Genomic DNA, 19,935 nt, shown 5'->3' with positions numbered 1-19,935 from the left:
CTTCAGCTTATCTATTGCTTTTCAAGTGGATTTAAGTAAGTCTGACCATCAGCTTGTCAATTTTATTGATCTGTTCAAAGAAAGAAATAGCTATTTTCTTTTTATTTGTTTCTCTTCGGCTACTAAAATTTTGAGCGATCTCTGTAAGCCACTTAGCACTATACTGCCCTTAGGTGGGAAGCAGGGTTGGGGTATAATACTTGTAAGATGTGAACTACTAAAAAAAAAAAAAAAAAAAAAAGGTGTCATTATTTTTGCCTCCACCATGTATTGCTTTCTTATTTTGCTTTTGAACAAAGATATTGATTGCATGTATGTACATCTTAATTGGTTTATAGGCTTTTTATGGAAATTCTCAATGATTGTTCTGATGTGGATGAAATCAAATTCCAAGAAGATGGCTCTTGGTGTCCAATGAGACCGAAGAAAGAAGCCATGAAAGTATCCAGCCAACCGTGTACAAAAATAGAAAGTATGTGCAGAATGGCAGTGGAAAGCAAAGCAATGAGACTTGGGCAGCATTATGTTTATCATTAACCTTGACCACTAGCACTATCAATAGAGTTCAGTTTGCTTACTTCAGCTTTGGATCATCTGTCAAGTATACGTTGCCGTCCCCCTTAGTGATTTTTATTTTCTCCTTAAGAAATGTCATACAATTTATTTTAATTTCTTTTTATTTAGGAGGCAGAGGAACACATAGCTCCCATCCTGTGGTTCACTCCCCGAAATGATCTCAGTGACTCAGGCTGGGTTGAAACCAGGAACGGGGAACTTAGTTCAGGGGTCCAATTGGGAGACAAAGACCCAACAACTTGAGCCATCCCTTGATGTCTTCCAGAATACACATTAGCAGGAAACGATTTGGGAGCATAATCAAGACCCCAGCGTAGGCACTCTGTCTGATATGGGGTACAGGTGACCCACGCAGTATCTTCAACATTAGGCCAGACACCTTCCCCAGATACATGCTAAGTGTTCTACCGTCCTACAGCCTTTTATAATATACTTGTAATATGTAAAATGAATGAAGCAGTCATCTAAATCATTTACCAAATGAAGTTTATTACAAAATAAAACATTACAAGTGACATTTTCATGAACCATTTTTTAAAATTGTTTTTAGAGTTTATATAGACACAATTCCAGGTGGAGGTGTGGTTAGAGAAGTTGTACGTTTGATTAATGAACAGGGAGGGGCAGTGGTCACAGGTGAACAAATTGTTTTTCTTCCATTTCTTTGTGGAAAGGAATCTGGTCATTGCTTGTTTACCTAGAATATTTATACTTTTTTAAGACTTATTTATTAGAGAGGCAGAGGCAGACAGAAAGAGAGAGAGAGAGGTCTTCCATCTGCTGGTTCACTCCCCAAGTGACCGTAATGGCTGGAGCTGGGCTGATCCAAAGCCAGAAACCAGGAGCTTCTTCCGGGTCTCCCATGCAGGTGCAGGGGCCTAAGGACTTCAGCCATCTTCCACTGCTTTCCCAGGCCATAGCAGAGAGCTGGATTGGAAGTGGAGCAGAACCAGCGCCCATATGGGATGCCGGCACTGCAGGTGACGGCTTTACCAACTATGCTGCAGCGCTGGCCCCCAGAATATTTATATTTAGCCTTCCACTGAGCTCCCTGCACCTGCTTACACTGAGTAGGGAAACTAAATACAGTTTCAGTAGCTGGAACTTGTAGGTATAATTAAAGTTCCTTTTTATCTAATGCAGTCTAATCATTGCATTTGAGTTTTATTCTGACTGTATTTGAAGTTCTAAGAAAAAAAGTAATGATTAAATTTTTCAGAGTAAGGAGAAATGGGAAAAAATAAAGACTTATTCTAATATTAATTACTCCCTAGTAATTGACACTGAACCTGAGTACAATGACCCAGGTTTCTCTAATCTTTGAGAAAAATGGGGAGCAATTTGATTGGTTGCTGCTGGTTTTTCATTATCTGCCAGCATTTATTTTCAACTAAGTAGATTATGGGGAATAATATACCTTTGTATGAAAAGAGTGGACATCTGTTGTGTGAGGCAATCCTGGGAAAAAAATCTAAATGATTTAGTAGATAATTTCAAGAATCTTTAAATGTCTGAATAACCTAAATTGGAAGTTTGAGGGATTTTCAGCTGATCAAGGTAAAATTAATTTTTTATCACATTTTGATGGGTAGTCTAATACAGACTTTAATATTAGCATGATTGCAAGAATGGAAATACCTAATTCTGACTTAATGTCTATGAGGATACACATCTGGTAAATCCACATGCTCTTGTGGGGCAAGTCTCTAACTGCAGGTTTCTGTCTGAAATGACTGCTCTCCTGGGAAGCTGATGGTGCAGCAGGATCTGCGCACGTAGCTTCAGGTGTGCTGTCACGGCGCGGCGCTCACCCTGTCTCCCCAGGGAAGCAGTCCTTATATTGATGTCCCTGGAGTCAGGGACAGAGTATGTGGCTTCACTGCTATACATTGTCCTGGGTGTACTTGACGGTTAAGACTGAGTTAACAGCTGAGTCAGTGTCGCACCTTTAATGTTGTTTTTCCTTCCTTTTACCACGTGCAGGTTCAAGTGTCCTCAGTAAGCCTTGTTCAGTGACTGTAGCCAATGAGGCAAGCAAAAAGAAAGTGGATGTTATTGACCTAACAATAGAAAGTTCTTCTGATGAAGAGGAAGACCCTCCTGCCAAAAGGAAATGCATCTTTATGTCAGAAACACAAAGCAGCCCAACCAAAGGGTTTGTTAATTTATAGTTCTCCATTGTTCATTGCACTTGCAACTAACGGTTCCTGGGATACGTTTGTGCATGTCTCTTAGAGAAGCTGAGTAACTGGAGGAGGCTGTTGTAATTTGCCATTGTTCACTGGTAGTATATTCAAGTAAGCAGATTATTTATATTAAAGCAAATTTTGATGAAGAAAATATTTACATCTTCAAGCAGTGAGATCTTGAGGTTTTATTGCATCTTGATACTTTTTGTTATTTTCTGAAACTGGTTTGTAAGGAAATTTGGTGACTCTGACCACCATAAGAAAGTCTGGAGTAATGGAGTATGGAATTGGAAACCTAACTGTGGATTTCTGATTCTGGCACTGTTATTTACCCGTTCTGTCATACTGAATGAAATGTTTGTTTGTGCCTCCTTTGTTCTATAGAATGTCTACCTCATAGAATTATTGTCAAGTTTCACTGAAATAGAACAACTTAGCTTCAATGTTAGGCGCATGCTAGTTTTTCAGTGAGAATTGATTCCCTTCCCTCCTCACTCTCCAGGATATGGGAAGCGATACATTCCAGCATGTATTCTTTATGAGTCATCTTGGAGCATTCATTCCTATTTAACAACAGGTCCTTCTTACAGGGAGATTTTGGAGCAAGTGAGAAAGGACCAGGGTTTTCATTTGATAGTTCATGAATGCATGTTTTCAGACTTGCTAGTCTCATCTCTTTGGTCTGTCAACCCACTTTTTTTTCCTAATGGCTTTTTTGAGGTACAATTTACATTACAAAATTTACCCATCTTAAGTATATAATGCTTAATTATATTCTCTGATTTGATTAAATTCATGGAGTTGTGCCTGTAACCAATCAGTTCGGTTTTTTTAAATTTTTTTAATTTATTTTTTGACAGGCAGAGTTAGAGAAAGAGACAGGGAAAGGTCTTCCTTCCATTGGTTCACCCCACAATGGCCTACAGCTGGTGTGCTGTGGCCGGCGCACTGCGCCGATCCGGAGCCAGGTGCTTCCTCCTGGTCTCCCATGCGGGTACAGGGCGCAAGGACTTGGGCCATCCTCCACTGCCTTCCGGGGCCACAGCAGAGAGCTGGACTGGAAGAGGAGCAATGGGGACAGAATCTGGCGCCCCAACTGGGCCTAGAATCTGGGGTGCCGGTGCCGCAGGCGGAAGATTAGCCTAGTGAGCCGCAATGCCAGCCGAGTTTTTTTTTTTTTTTTTTTTTAATGATTTACTCATTTAAAAAGCAGAATTACAGAGAGAGGGAGGGAAGGAGAGAGAGAGAGAAATCTTCCATCTACTGATTGGCTTCCCAAGTGGCCGCAACAGCTGGTGCTAGGCTGATCCAGAGCCAGGCGCTTCTTCATGGTCTCCCATGTGGGTGCAGGGGCCCAAGGACCTGGGCCATCTTCTGCTTTTTGAGGCCAAAGCAGAGAGCTGGATCCGAAGTGGAGCAGCAGGGACTCGAAGTGGAGCAGCCAAGACTTGAACCAGCACCCATATGAGATGTAGGTACTGCCAGCAGCAGCTTTACCCACTAGGCCACAATGCTGGCCCCAAGTATTTCAACTCCTGTAATGTTCTTTTGTAGTTTATTCTCATTCACATTGGAAATCTAGGTGACCATTAATATTCTTTGTATTTACAAATTTTCCTATTCTAGGCATTTTTATATATATGGAATTATATTCTCAGTATACGTTTTGTTTTCTTTTTAAATTAGAGCTTCCATATGCTGGTTCACAATCCAAACAGCTGGGGTTGGTCCAGTGCCAAAGCTGGGAGCTGGGAGTCTCCCACGTTGGTGCCAGGCACCCAGTTACTTGAGGTACCACTGCTGCCTCTCAGCATCTGCATTAGCAGGAGGCTAGAGTCAGGAGCCAGAGCTGGGACTTGTGTGTTTTAACTATTAGGGTGAACACTCACTCTCTTGATTTTTGTTTTGTTTTTTTGTTTTTTGTTTGTATTTTTGAGAGGCAGAGTTACAGCGAGGGAGAGAGAGTTATAAACAATTCTTTGTAACTTTTATGTCTCAGCTGCCCTCTTCGCTGTTAAAATACATGTAGTTCCAGAAATTACTTAGATGTCATGGTAGAGGCATGTATTTTCTTTTGCCTACTTACTTAGAATGAGATTTTATTTTTATGGAAGAGAAAATGAGGAAAGTGTTTCAAGTGAGTTTCTTTTCTGGCGTGAATGATGAAAAATGAAAATATGATTTTGAATGTTTACTGGAGTATGGAAAAATCAAAGGAATGAATACTTAGATATGGTGTTTTCTAGGTCTTGCTCTCTAATGAATTTTTCAGAATATATACTAGAAAAATGTGGTTGTAAGTACATTGTTAGATTCACGCCAGTTTGGCAGGTTTGTGCATAATGATGCTTACTGCTGAGTAGTTGTGATCTTGGAGGGTGTCTCTGGTGACCTGCTATAAGGGTCTCCCCTCTGTCCTTTACCACATTTTTATCAATACTTGATGAGAAAATGAAACTAGAGGAATGGCACACATATTGAGTAACAATAGGAAATCACCTCAGTGTGCAAAGAACTAAGGATAGTTTATACCTGTGGTCAGCTGTTCTAGAGCTAAGGCTCTTTATCGAGGTAGAAAAGAAAAACGAGAATAAGTAAATATCAATGGACTTTTGTGACTAAACCACAACATATAAAGGTTGATTTATGGAATCTGTATAAATTGCAGCTACCAGGCTCATTGCATGAAGCCACCATAACCCTTAATATGAACACCCATAAAGAAGAGCACTTAGGAAACAGGTTCACATGGAAAGATAAGTGAAAAGTCTGAATTTAAGCGTAGAAAACTTTAATTGTATAGTAAAATGACATGTACTGTCACCAAATAGTTCATCCTGAGTGCTTTAATATTAGGAGATAAGTTGATAAGATAGAACTTGTCATAAGGACAACTATTTTCACATCTTAATAGATGCTAGCTTTTAATAAGTAGTTTCTGCTTCTGAAAGAAACTCTGAAATGTCAGAATTCACTTACTGATTTGAAGACTTCACCACTTAAGATTTTTTTTTAATGTATGTTGTTGGTTATTTTTTAGACAACATTAATAAAAGAAGCGTAAGATCTGGTCTTCATACTTTACAAGTCTTGTGCCACTTTAATTTATGTGGCTCTGCTTAGGGTATTTTAGTCAGTCCTGATCATCAAGACAAATGAGTGCAGCTAGAGGGGAGGAACAGGAAGGGCAAACTGTGGAAACCTGGAGCATGAGGGATGGGTGGGGCTACGGATCGAAGCTGGTGGACCAGAAGAGATAGCAAGATAGCTTGTCAAAAAGAAAAACTTACTCTAATAAACAGTTTCACCAAGAAGCACCAAGAAGAAAGTAGAAAGCCTCTCACCTTGGGAGAACCACTGTTAACATTTTGATGGAAATTTCAAACCTTTTCTTTGCAAGCTAATGAAGTCTCTTTAAATGTAGTTTGTAGTAACTGTCAGGAGAAACTAGTATGTTAATCTAAGAATATAGAAAACTTCTGATGTTTTTTTAATGTTTTCTAATGATGTTTTAAAATGTAATTTCAAGGATGAGTATTTGGGGTAGTAGTTGAGATGCTACTGCCTGAGGTCAAGTCCTGGCTCTGTTCCTGATTCCAGCTTCCTGCCAATGCATTCCCTGGTAGGCAGCAGGTGATGGCTGAAGTACTTGGGTCCCTGCCACCCAGGTGGGAGACCCAGGTTGAATTCTGGGCTTCTGGCTTTGGCTTGCCCAGCCCTGGCTGGCTGTTGGCATTTGGAAAGTGAAGCAGAGGCAGATGGAAAATAATCTCTCAATCTTGCTCTCTCTCCCTCTCTCTTTTTATCTTTGTGTCTTTCAAATACATTTTAAAAACATATTAATTTTACATAGATCTTTACCCCATTCCCTGGAAATTGAGTGATGGTTTTATCTTTTATAAGGTGGTAAAGACAGGAGACGAATAGGGGTAAATAACATGTGATTCTGGATTAAAGATCATTAAGAATTGATAGCAAAATTGAATTTTGTTTATCTTTTATGACAATGTGGGAGAACACAGTGAGTGAACATCAGGTTTATGAATAAAAATCATCATTCCATTTTCAGTCAACTTAACTTGAACCCTTTATGAGTTCCATGAAGTTTCCTGATCCAATACACAATCTAGAATCCTGATATTTGCTGGATAGCAGCATTCTTGAAATTTGCTGTTATGGATGAAGTTAAAAAAAATCAACATAATGTATACACCTATTTGAGTATGTATTTGCTCATCTTGTAGGGAGGCAACAGCAGATTTTAAAAGCTTTAAAACATTGTTTATTACTTGATATCATTACATTTTTATAACCATAATTCCACCAGACACATCCATTTACATTTTTCCATGGTATCTATACATACACCTGTCCTTTTTCTATAGGTTCTATAATCATTTTATGTTTCTAAATGTGATCCTTGTGAAGATTCTGATAAAAAAAAAAAACAAAACTGCTACCAGTATGTAACTTCGATGACTACTTTCAGCCATTCTATATAAAGTTGGATTTGTATTAGTGATTGCACAGATAAATGGGCGTTAACCAACACTTAGTTTAGCTTTTCAGATACTTGCTTAGGTTTTAGATGTTGATTTAATAATTTGTACCTTCTTTGGATTTTGGTACTGAAGAAATAAGGAATGGGTTGTTATTCAAAGTTTTGTATTATGCAAGCGGGACATGTGACTAGGTGGTACTGAATGAGATAGTGTGTAGGTTCGTTGACCTGTGTGGGTGTAAGTCAGGGAGTCAGAAGGAAAAGGAATGTGTTGGCTGTTTCTTACATTTCTGATCCAAAATGAAGGATCATTTCAGGGTCAATACAAAAAATCTGTCGTGTGAAATATCAAAGGAATAAAAGGGGAAGATTAGAAAGACTGCCATTGTCTTTATCTTGTAAACCTGAAATTCTTAGTTTGTTTCAGTGGTGGTGGAAGAAGAATTGATTAAATGTGCTTCTAAATAAGAACTTTTTAAATTAATAATACCTGATATAAATATATTTTTAGTCTTCAGTATAGTACCTCTGACATTTAAGGAAATACAGATTTAAGACATTAATACTGTGAAGCAGCCAGAGTCATCAGAACCACTTTTCTATTCCTCTCCCCAGCACAGACTTCTCTGTTATCCCAAGTGACCTGTTTTCCCCTCAAGATTCTGTCTTTCTTAACATTGTTCACATCCTGCTTGTGGATTTAGGTCTTCATTTAGCATGGGAGATGAAGAAACCTGGTTCTAACCCAAGCAAGTTGATCTTTAGAAAATGGCTCTTTTTTCTATCTTTGCCTACCTCTGGAAAATGTGTTTTCAAGCACCAGCTTTGTTATTGCCTCAAGCATGTTATATTTCATGGCTCCCTGAATGGATCGAATTTTTAAGATTTCTGAACTCTGACCTCTGTCATTTACTCACTTTTCTGAGACTAATGTAGTTGACAGCACAGCCATATGTGCACTCTGGAGAACCTTGTGTTTTATATTTCTAATAGTATCCATATTTTAATACATAGTACTGAGTGACTGCTGGACAAGGTTCTCACCTCAAAATGCAAACCAGTTTTAGTAGGAATCCAGTGTCTAAATGAATTGTGATTAGTTAAGTGGTTTAACAAGTCTAGGTAATGAAATGGGTTGTCCAGTATTTAGAGTAGAGTGTCCTACAAGTATGTCATGTCATTTCCTGCTGCAGTGCTTGGTCTCTGCAGTGACAGCAAGGGTTTCAGCCCAGGGAAAGCGTGTCTAGAGGTCTTGGTTGTCATTCGTTCTGCTCTGTGACCATGCCCTGCTTCAAGAAAGTCGTATTTGTTTGTCACGGTCTCTTCTAGCTGCAGAATTCTGCTCTGACCATAGTTGAGTAGCAGTTCCCTGGGATGCTGACCTTAACGTTTTACCGGTTGCACCTCATTCCTGTTGACAAGCTGGCCACCTTTAATCCTGAGGTCAGCAGTGTTACTTAGTTTCCTCCTGCATTCAGAGTATTTCTCTTGTGAAGCTCTGATTGTTTCCCTGAACCAAGAGAAAATGCAGATTAAATGTTTAATTATATTAAAATTATATATATTTGATTATATTAAATATTTGATGGTAGATTAGATTTTTAATTATATAGGATGAATATGTTTGCATATAATATTAAATTGTATTATATGTTTTTAGCTTATATTTTTAGTAGCATGAACAGCTTTTTTCAAAGCACAGACCCTCTTAGCAGAGAAGTAAGTATCATTATAGCCAGTGTTTTTACCTCTGGATATTACATTTCAAATCCTGATTTGTCAGTTTACCATAATTTCCTGTTGCGGGCCTCTAGCCATCAGGTTGCCTGGCTTTAGGATTGACTAACTGTTCATAGATGATTCCCAGATAAGATTGAAAATAAATAATTCAAGTAGAATTGAAGAAATTCTGATTGAACTATAGTGAGTAGCTTCACTTCTAGAGGTGCCCTCATTTAAATCAAATGTTGTGTACTCCATTTTAGTTTTAAATTTCTTTGTATATAAAATTTATCCACATACATGTTAGATATATATTAATAAAAGCCCATGTAACATATATTTGTGGATAAAGGATTTATGTCTTACTCCAGCACTGTATGCTATGTTTTAATGTCAGCTTGCTCTTATGTTACAGCTGCTGTTCAGAACCAAGATAGACTCATGTTAAAATGAAGACTCTTTAGAAAGAAGAGAGGAGGGTAGAGTACTAGGTAGTGTGTAACTGTCCTGTGGTTGTGCCGAGACAGTGAACGTACAGCTGGGAATGCCCCGTGGTGCTGCTCTTCTCTCCTGTGGACTAACAGCCAGATTGTAATTTCCCATGCTGTTTAAAACAGGGTTCTCATGTATCAGCCACCTGGAAGGGTGCCCAGTGTGACTTCGGTTGATCCTGCTGCTATTCCGCCTTCATTAACAGACTACTCAGTACCATTCCACCACACGCCAATATCAAGCATGTCATCAGATTTGCCAGGTATGTGGAAAGTGTTTATTTTCTTTGACAGATCTTGTTATTTATTGTTAATCTATGGAGAAAATATAGTTTAAAATTTTTAAATAGAAGTACTGAGGAATGAAGGCTTCATGTATAGGTAGTATCTGCTTTAAAACATTACGTTTTACTTGTCTTAACTAGAGAGCAATGTATAGATTGGTGATGACAGGGAATCTAGTAGGGTGTAGGGGAATTTTATGGAGTTAATCTCCTTGTGGAGAGTTTATACTCAGAGATTTTTTTCTTGGAGTATTTGTCATAGGTTAGGGAGAGTGTTTTCTAATGCTCTTGGTAGCCTATCAACTAGAATATGCTTATGTCATTTGGGGTCACTCTTGCCTACCAGCTGTTTCCCCCAAAAAGTTAGGATCTACCATCTATTTCCCTCAAACAGTGATTTACTGTTCGGATATCTTTATATGTATAATAACTTAACAATTTAAAATGTCAGGGTTTCTTGAATTACCATAGTTACCAAGATTTGTGCAACCGAAAGCCGTATTATAAAATTTTATTCCTCTTCCCTTTCTCCATAACCATTGTTTTTGCACACTTTTTCGTTGATCAAATTTTGAGCAGGTCAGAACAGTGTCACTTATGTTCATGGTTTTCTTTCCCTTCATAGGGCCCTTTTAGTGGAATACAATTCCTTTCCCTCATTATGAGTTTTTCTCTAGATTTAAGAAGTTGATTTTGACCAAAGGTTTATTTTCCTTCCTTCCTTCGTGAGGTCCGTATTTTAAATATATTCTGTTGGACAAATAATTTTTCCACTTGATATTTGCTTAGCTTATTGGAATAAAATTTAGTGAGAGATAATAGCATAGACCAAAAATAGTATCCATTAAAAATTTTTTCACAAATTTTGACTCTTAAATATGGTTATTTCTTATTATTTGGGAATTTGTATTTTTAAAAGTTCTTTGCAGCATCATTTATAAATAATTTTACTTATATAGGCTGATGCTAAGGTATAGGTGAGGTTTCATGGCTCATGATGAAAGATGGAAACTCACATTGTTGATTTCTAACTGTTACGTATTTAACCTTGCCTTGATTGATGAGTGTTCATGTGTAATCTTATTATGCTTTATAAACAAGCACTCCAGAAAGATTTACTTGAATTAAAAATTAACCCTGAATAAAAGACAGTGAACATTTTTCTTTATTTAATGTGATCCTGGCCATTTAGCAATAGCATAGACACAATGTGCAAATCACCTGGTCTGTTAATTTTCAAGTTATGTGAGTCTGGACAAATTTTTAATTTGGGAGAATTTATATTATTTCAAAACTTGAGAATAAAATGAGATTTTGTGTCTTAAACATGTGCAGATTTGAGAAAAATGCAATAAAATATGTCTGAACTGTGTATATGGTAAAATGTACTTCAAGTGGTGTCAAGGAAATAATACTAACATCCAGGGCTGATATTTAACCAACATAAACCAATATGGTAAGACTGGTTGTTAAAGTATTGAAAATTTTTCCTAGCAGTTAATAAACTGTGAATAGAATCTAGCATGCTGTAGCAGATTGCTACTTGTTGTCATTGTGAATTACATAGTAGTATTACAGCATCAAAGTAGTTAATAGCTTTTACTGTGGTTTCATTGTTAATGTGCTCTTTTGTAGTTAGTAATTACTTTGGTCTTATTTTGTATATAATTTTATGCAATAAGTTTGTACTATGCAGAATTTTGGTAGTGATAAATTTAATAATTATAATAAAATATTAAATAGAACATCAGAATGGAGAGATGACAAAGTTTTAATAAATTTCTTAACATTCCTTTTAAACATCATAAATATGAATCTTCTGAATCTGCAGGAGAACAAAGAAGAAATGATATTAATAATGAACTGCAGCTTGGAACATCTTCTGATACTGTGCAACAATGAATACAAAATAAAACAAATAATTTGTATTTATGGAATGGAAAACAGCTTGATTATTTCAAGAAAAAATATGACTGCCTTATTATTGCTAGTGCCATATTGTCAGGTGCGAATGGTGCTCAAAAGTTGTATCATTAAAATTTGAAAGTGCTAAAAATTTACATATTTAATCATGTAGCAGTCCTGGTTTGTTCAGAGTTTATGACTCAAGTCAAATGTATGGTCATCAGTGAGGAAGCAAACTAATGAATCAGTTTCCTGTGGCGAAGCATCTAAAACTATAATTTTATCAGCGTTAATAAAACAGAAGCAATTAGAATGTATCAGAATTTTTAACATTACATTTTTAACATTACTACTTTTGAGTAAAAATAATTGAGCATTTTCAGCCATGAAATACTTAGGAGAGCATAAACATATACCAGCATGACATATTACAACTGAAACTTTTAGTGAAATAAGAACATAGTATTTTGCTAACATTTATTTTAAAAAGGCAGTAAAATTTTAATCACTGTTGCAACTTTCCTATAAAAGTTTAAAAATTGCTTAAAATACAAAAATGAGACTTTGATAGTTTAGTTTTTTATTAAAAGGAATAACATATCAAGTAACCGAAATAACTATCAAACTTCACTGTTAGTATCTGAGAAAAAAATGGTTTCAATGAGAAATATTTACACTAAAACCTTAATAGGATTTTGTGTAGGTGGCGCCTGTGTAATGTTTGGGAAACAATCTGAAACTTCCAACTGAAATTTCAAAACATTTCTAGGTATTTTATTATGGCATTTTGTAGGTCACCATATGCTAGTTATCCTTGGATGAGGCATGTAAGAGTTCATATCTAGTAGTTCTCTTAAGTCCTTTCTAAGTCAATTTTCTGTTTGCTGCACACATGGAGTCATCAATGAGTATTATATTACTTTTGAAAAGCTGTACATTGAGATAATGATGATAAGACTTTGGGGACCTTGATAGGCATTTTTTAGTAACAAGGTGGCAAAAACAGTTTGCGTACCATACCAAGCCTTTCTATCTATGGAGTGAAATTATGAAATAGCAGTGATTGGACGTTATGAAAAAGTTTTTTTGAGAGATTTGACTTTAATACACAGTGTTGCAGCAGAGCTGTCAGTACTTCATAAAATAAGGTGTTGGTTATCAAAATAAATTTTCAGTTAATAAACATTGAAAATTATTGAACATAAAAATTTTGACTAAAAAGTAGGAGCTATTATTAAAATGAAGATAAATGTCATTTAAAGCTGAATAAAATTAAACCAATTAATTAGATTACATTCCAGTAGATTTTCTTGTGACAGTCTGTAGTAGAAACACTGAATTTATAAAACTCCCAATAGGTTTGTAAGAGCTAGACAGATTTTGAATTACTGTTCACAGAAGCAAAGGAAAGCTTTACTGAAAAATATAAAAATTGTGAAGAGAGAAGCTGTCTGTTTACTGAGTTGTGTCACTTAACTGGTCATCAATTTAATGGGGATGTCATTGGAAGATTTCATTGTGATTCCATTGTCCATTGTTGGCTCAAGCTGCTGTATCATTCAACTAGTGACATACATCTGAAACAAGAAATTAGACAACAATTTAACAAATGCTTCAGAAATTGTTTGACTTTCTTTCACATGATTGGTGCTACAGCTTATATCACTTGATAATTGTTTTATAATACTTTCAGAGATTATAATGGGATAAAGGTACTTGACAATTTTTGAGTTAAGATTATTCATACTGAATATTAAATATTTTGGATATCCCCATTGCTACACTATTTTGAGTCACAGTATCAGATGTGCACTCTGTGTGACTGTTTGATTTGGGGGGGGTGACATTGAATTCCAGCTTATAAAATTCATGGGTTCAATAGAAATTGGCCTCTCTTAATGACCTATACCTCACGTGATTTTTTTTTTTTTTTTTTTTTTTTAGTGTTTTGAAATAATTGTGAAGCCACACAGGGAGGTCTGAGGGAACTGGCTTTGAAATTTACTGCTTCAGACTTGAAGTTTTTATTATTACCTGAGAACGATATTACTGGGCAGCCGTTTTGACATTCCTGTTTCTAAAACATAATTGGAAAATTCTTTGATTTAGAAGACTGCATTAGCTTAGAACCTAGTACCCATTCATTGACTTTGGCTGTTAGTGAGCGGCATCTCCTAGCTACTTGCTTTGTGCAGGGCATTGGACTGTGTACTTAAGGTGGGAGCAGGGAGCCAAAGACTATCAGCAACATAGTCATCTATTTAAGAAATGATATTTTAGATCAATTTCAATGTGGTGTATTTCTGAAAAATAAATGCGAAGTATCTTAACAGTCTAAGTATGCTTTTTTTAAAAAAAGAAAAATGGACTGAATTCAGTTCATTATCTCATCATTTTTATTGCCTGTCATTCTATTAAGTGACAAAGGGGAGACATTTGCTTTGACCAGTCTCTGGGAATCTTTGGACTGCTGCCTCTTGAGTTGCTGAGAGGAGGGTTTTTTTTTCAGTTGTCTTATCAGGAATATATTCAGCTTTGGGTTTTATGCACATTAACTATTACTGATTATGATCCAGAACCTTCCCTATGGCGGAGTGGTAAGCAATTACCACAAAGGTTTTGTGACTTATAATAAATACAAATGATTTGGGGAAATAATACTAGTCTCCAAAATATGAGACAACTATTAACAAAGCATTTTTGTTTTAGGTTTGGATTTTCTTTCCCTTATTCCAGTTGATCCCCAGGTATGTATCCTGAATTTAAGCAACTAATTTGTATTTGATTGTTGGTTATGTCATACTAACTAAAAATGACCAGTTGCATAAAATCAGGACAGTCAACACTAAATTATTTACACTGATGGAAAGGAAGTACTATGTAGTAACTATTCAGACTTTTATTTGGAGAAATAAAGTTGCTTTTTTTTTTTTTTTTTCAGTTTATAACATCCTTAATACCTACATTTGTAATTTTATTGGGCTCAATCAAGTTGGCATTCCTTACAAACATTTGAGTGTTTAGAATGAGTGCAGTGCTGGAGAGAAAAGCTGTACAGGGCAGGTTTTCATTTTGTATATAAACATTCTGTACATGGAAAATAATAACTAAAGCTGATCAAACACACATGACTCATTACCTTAATTCTGCATTATTGTGAAAGACAGTCAGATTTGGACTTTGGTGCTGCCCCACTTTAGAGTTGCTGTATCCCAATCCTGCCTGTAGTTTTTGTCAATGATAAAGACTCCAGTATCCCAGAGCCCCAGCCTGAAGACCTTGCAGCGAGCTTGGGTTCTCCTGACAGGCTTAGAGCACATGCCAGACAGAGGTGAGAAAGGGAAGGAGGAAAACAAACTAGGTTTGTTTTCTTTTTTGTTTTGTTTTGTTTTAAAAAAGGAGGCTTTGAGAACTGATGTTGAAAGTAGGGAGGGATACCTGATCCCACAAACAATCCTGGAAATTTAGGACCAAGATAGTGTGTGCAGTTGACTTTGTTAACATCAGTAGATTCTATAGCCAGAGGGACCTGTTTTTCTAAGAAATGGGTTCTTCAGGGTTAAAGTCTTATGTGAGTAATGCTTTTTTGTTGTTAATTTTAGAACCTAGAGATTTTTATTTTATAGCTCTATTTGGGACACTTGGTGTGCTAACTTATTTTATAAGTTAGGAGAAGAAAGGCGAAATTGTACCTTTAGTTGCCATAGGTTTTTCTACTTTATCTCCCTATTATCCCTTAATCCCTTTCATCTTTGTGCAGATAAGTGCCCACTGTATGTATGTATGTATGTAAGGAATCTAGGGATAAAGGTAAATTGCCCCCTGAGTATAAGAATGCAAGGTATAGAATTCATTGGCAGCTGGGCTATTGCATCTTGCAGTCGTTGTGTAAATGAGAAGGAGTATCTTTTTACCCTGGGGCATTCAACTGCCTGAGAGGGAGCATGAATACAGATGTAGGTTTGTGGGCTTTTCAAACCCAGATTCTCCCTTAATTTCCTAAAATTGATTTGAGTTTAGGGAAGGACACCCCGCAATTCAGAAGTCTTTACTGCGTCTTAGAAATTTTTTTTAAGATTGTATATTTATTTGAAAGAGTAACACAGAGGAGAGGCAGAGAGAGAGAGAGAGAGAGGTCTTCCATCCGCTGGTTCACTCCCCAATTGGCCACAACAGCCAGAGCTGCGCCAATCTGAAGCCAGGAGCCGGGAGCTTCTTCCAGGTCTCCCATATGGGTGCAGGGGCCCAAGGGCTTGAGCCATCTTCTACTGCTTTCCCAGGCCATAGAAGCTTTTTATGAACCAGCCTTTTCCCCCATAACTGACGTCTCTTGAATTTGTGTGTGTAGCAAGGCCATTACCCATCTAAAACATTAAATAACAGTTCTTTTCAAAGGCAACCTGAGTTATTTGTTGCTCTTCTTCTGCCTGGCAGCTTAAACATAGGGCTGTTGCCATTTTACTTGTGGCCTTGAAGTCATGTATTCTGGACAACTTCAGTTCCTCTTTGTAATGCAGTGTCTCTAACAATAAGCTAAATCAGATGACAGAATCGGAAATATCAATTAGATATCCTTATTGATCTTTTGTACATTGAACTAGAGACAAATTTAGAACATACCTTCTTAGGATGTGTAATTAGACCTCACTTTCTTGAAGACAGTGTAGTTGTTTCCCACATAAAATGCTCTAGGCTGTTAGCTTTTGCCTTTCTCTGCTCTTGGGCAGCATTAGAACATGACACTCAGATTTGTATTTGTTTTGGAATTGCTAGTCAGAGTGGTCAGAAGGGTTTGAAATCTGAACACTTGGAGAAGGCTGTCAAGCAAGCATCATGGGGAAGATTAGGTTAGGTCTCCTTCACAATTCATTCCCAAGTTTTTGTGATAGCATGAGATCATTCTCTGAGCATCCTGTGGTAGTTAATTACTACAAAGTCTCTGTTTTTGAATGAATGCTGTCATTTTAACTACACAAGTAATTGTATGTACACCTGTATGTACAAAGGAGACTAGCTTAACTCTAAAGGCTCTGTTTGCTAATGAGTCTTAAAGATTGGTTGAAGTTTGCATTAGAATTTTTGCTTAATAACATTGAATAGTAAATGTTAGCCTTTTACAGTGTGATTTAAACTGTCTTAATGCACTTAGTGAAGAAATTATTTTTGAGAGTAAGTATGAGTCACAGTTGGGGTGATATTTGGTGTTTAATGACTTCAGTCATTTTTGGCATCATCACCTGTGCTTTTACCTGTGTAAATGATAAACAAGTTGTACACGTTTTGAATCATTAATATGTTGCTTCACCAAGTCTTATAAAATAGCGAAGTAAATTCATTCACCTTTCACCCAAAGATATGAAGTTTTGAGATATTTTTAAATCCCAGTGGGTGGGATTTAATATGTAACTGTCACTTGCGCATATCTAACAATTTAGTTTCTTTATTTAAAATCAGTGTAGCCTTTTCCTCATCGGCGTCATTGTTTGTTTCAAGCAGTACTGTCCTCCTATGTTTTTGGATAGTCTCACCTCACCCTTAACAGCAAGCAGTACGTCTGTCACCACCAGCAGCCCCCATGAAAGCAGTACTCATGTTAGCTCATCCAGCAGCAGGAGTGAGACAGGGGTCATAACCAGCAGTGGAAGTAACATTCCCGATATCATCTCATTGGACTAAAGGAGAACTCACTTGATTCTGGGAATCATTCATCAAAACTGCTCTTTCTTCCGTGGAAGCTCTTTTTTTTTTTTTTTTTTTTTGGCAATTACTTTGATATTTATTGAAATGTCGAATGGATTCTTTTGCTTTCTAAGAGATGAACACAGATGACCACAGCAAGAACTGAATGACATTCAAGGATTTTTCTTACTCGTGCTGTACTTGTTCTGAGCTTCAGATACGTTCAGCCGTAACTGTATCTTCTTGAGTGGTGGATTTCAATTTCATACATTACTGGATGGATTCTACAAATGAGTTAAAAAAATTTTTGTTATAATAAACAGCAATAAAAATTATGTAAATATTTAAGTAAACTTTTCTAATTATAAAAATATGTAATCACTGATTCTTGAATGACAGCAACTTCTGTTTGATGTGAAGGAAAAAAATTACCTAGAAAGAAGTCATGTCCGCTGAATGAGTCCTTTCCATGGAGATCTGTTCTGTTTTGTTGGAGTGATGAAGTTTCAATAAGTGACTGAAGCTTGAGTTGCACTTTTTTTCTACTTTTCTTCGCCATCTCATCAAAGACAAATGGCCTGTGTGTACGCGGCTTTCCCTGGTGGCTATTCGCGCTTTGACATGGTGTGTTAATGAGTGCACAGGGGCGTTCTGGGATTTGGCTGTTCTCTGTCAGTGGTCATGTTTAGAACACGATGCAGAGTCTGCACTGACATGACATGTTCATCTTGATAACTGTACATTCTCATTCTAAAGTTTTCTCAAGGAATTCTATGCAGCTGTTGAGTGAGATGGTTTTGAGGTAGGTATGGCTGCAGTGGTCATGAGGATTTTGTCCACGCTGTCCAGAAATGTTGATTGATCAGAGGCAGTGGTAGAACACGATGAAGGGAGATAGGAATAACACAGTTCAGTTTCTTCCTAAGAACTTAATTTGCTCATTTACTTTATAAAATCATATACAAATCTTTGTTGAAACTTCATATTTTAGTAATACATTAAAAATTATGTTTTACATCTCATCATGCTTCTCATCAGTATAGTTTCATTCTCACCAATGATTTTGAAACTTAGAGAAAAGATTAGTACCAAGGGAGGGAGGACAGTATCAGATCTCTTTCTCCTTTTGTAAAAGGAAATCTTTCCTCAAGCCACAAAAGACAAAATTAGAAATACTGGAACTGAAGTGAAGACTGGGGAGGAAGACCCCGCTGCACATCTCATGTCATGACCTGTCCCGCCCCCCCAGCCCCCCAACCCCTGGGGTTTTACCGGGTGCGTTTTGCAAACCACTCTCCTATGGTGCGTTTGGTTTTAAATCAGAAAACAAGTCTGCTGGAGGAACATTTCCATTTGTGCTTCGTTTGGCTTCTAAACCAGTTTTGAGTGCTCAAGGATTTAGTCCTGATATTCAGCTTTCTCTCCCTAAGTGTGTGACTACTTTAAAAACAAAACCCTTTGTGAAATGACCGATTAATGAATTGATTTCTCAAACAAAAGTGCTCCAATTTTAGTTAGAATAGGGACACATTACTTCAGAGTTGAAGCAACTCCAGGGAGCTGACTTGCCCCTTCTTCGTGTTTTTACGCCTTCTCAAAATATCCTGACTTTGTGTGCTCTATTTGTACCTAAGTTCTTGTGGTTTTCTACATTATCCTTTCTTTGTGGTATCCCTTCACTTAGTATGCTGTGCATATGAGAAGGCTGTTGTTGCATTAAAGACACGAGGAAAACAAAACTACCGCGAATCTCCCGGAGTAGCTGCACCATAGTTTCCACTCTTACCTCTTTAGCCATTGATTTCCAATCCATGCTGTGTAAAATCTTTATATCTAAATAATGAAATTTCTTCCCATTAAAGTTTTATGTTGCTGCTCGTAATATAGATGCAATTCCTCTTAACTCTGTAATCAGAAAAAGTAACCTGATTTGTGTAGTATAATTTGTTAATAAAGAAATTATGCATATTTGTTATTATTTTGTTACCCTTAAGATTATCATAGATTCCTTGCAATTTACCCAACTGTTTTATAAAGTAAATGAAAATATTAATAGAAATTAGTTTGCCGACTTGATTCTTGTAACTGATACTGCTGTGTTTCTGTACTTGTGATCTGTTTCTTTTTCAATATTTTATGTAAACAGTTTTGGTGTTCATTCATGATACTTTACACCAAAATTATGTATAAAACTTATACAGGTTACTGACACTTTTAAGAACACACTTGTAAGTTTTAATCTTAAAGTTGAGGCTTGTAACATGAATGTAGCTTAAAGGCGGTGGATATTTTAATGCCTTTGGCTTTGTGGCAACATCTTGATCAGGCAGTTATCTTTTGTTTAGGATGTTCACTGTTTTTACCAAGACCTGCCTTTTCAGCAGTGTGTCTTGCTAGCCCAAATTTCTGCTTGACTGAGTATAGTGGAATAAAGGGGTTGTGTTCACTGTTACTGAGATGTCAGCCAGCCAGTAATTGGGACATCTTGTTGAAGGAAAGGAACACAGTTATTACTTTCCTGAAAATTTTTTTTACCAACCATTTTGATCTTTCTTAGAAATATTAAGGGTTTTCTTGCCTTGGTGAAT

At 36.7% G+C, this 19,935-nt stretch overlaps 1 protein-coding gene across 10 annotated transcripts in view; it reads left to right on the top strand.

Moving 5' to 3' along the window:
* PIAS2 (protein inhibitor of activated STAT 2) overlaps positions 1–19,935 on the top strand; it is a 106,913-nt gene that overhangs the window by 81,363 nt on the left and 5,615 nt on the right. For 3 of the 10 annotated variants that reach the window (XM_062201617.1, XM_062201620.1, XM_062201619.1), the window contains 5 exons: positions 339–472; positions 2,560–2,731; positions 9,606–9,742; positions 14,378–14,415; positions 17,162–19,331. In XM_062201617.1, the coding sequence (XP_062057601.1) occupies positions 339–472; positions 2,560–2,731; positions 9,606–9,742; positions 14,378–14,415; positions 17,162–17,344 (664 nt within the window). In that variant the 3' untranslated portion in view covers positions 17,345–19,331. The other 7 variants (XM_062201622.1, XM_062201624.1, XR_009866823.1 and 4 more) reach the window with 6 other exon arrangements.

This window comes from Lepus europaeus, chromosome 9 (assembly GCF_033115175.1).
Source record: "Lepus europaeus isolate LE1 chromosome 9, mLepTim1.pri, whole genome shotgun sequence".
NCBI lineage: Eukaryota > Metazoa > Chordata > Mammalia > Lagomorpha > Leporidae > Lepus > Lepus europaeus.
Note: the sequence above shows the minus strand (reverse complement) of the source record. Positions and strands in the feature narration are given on the sequence as shown.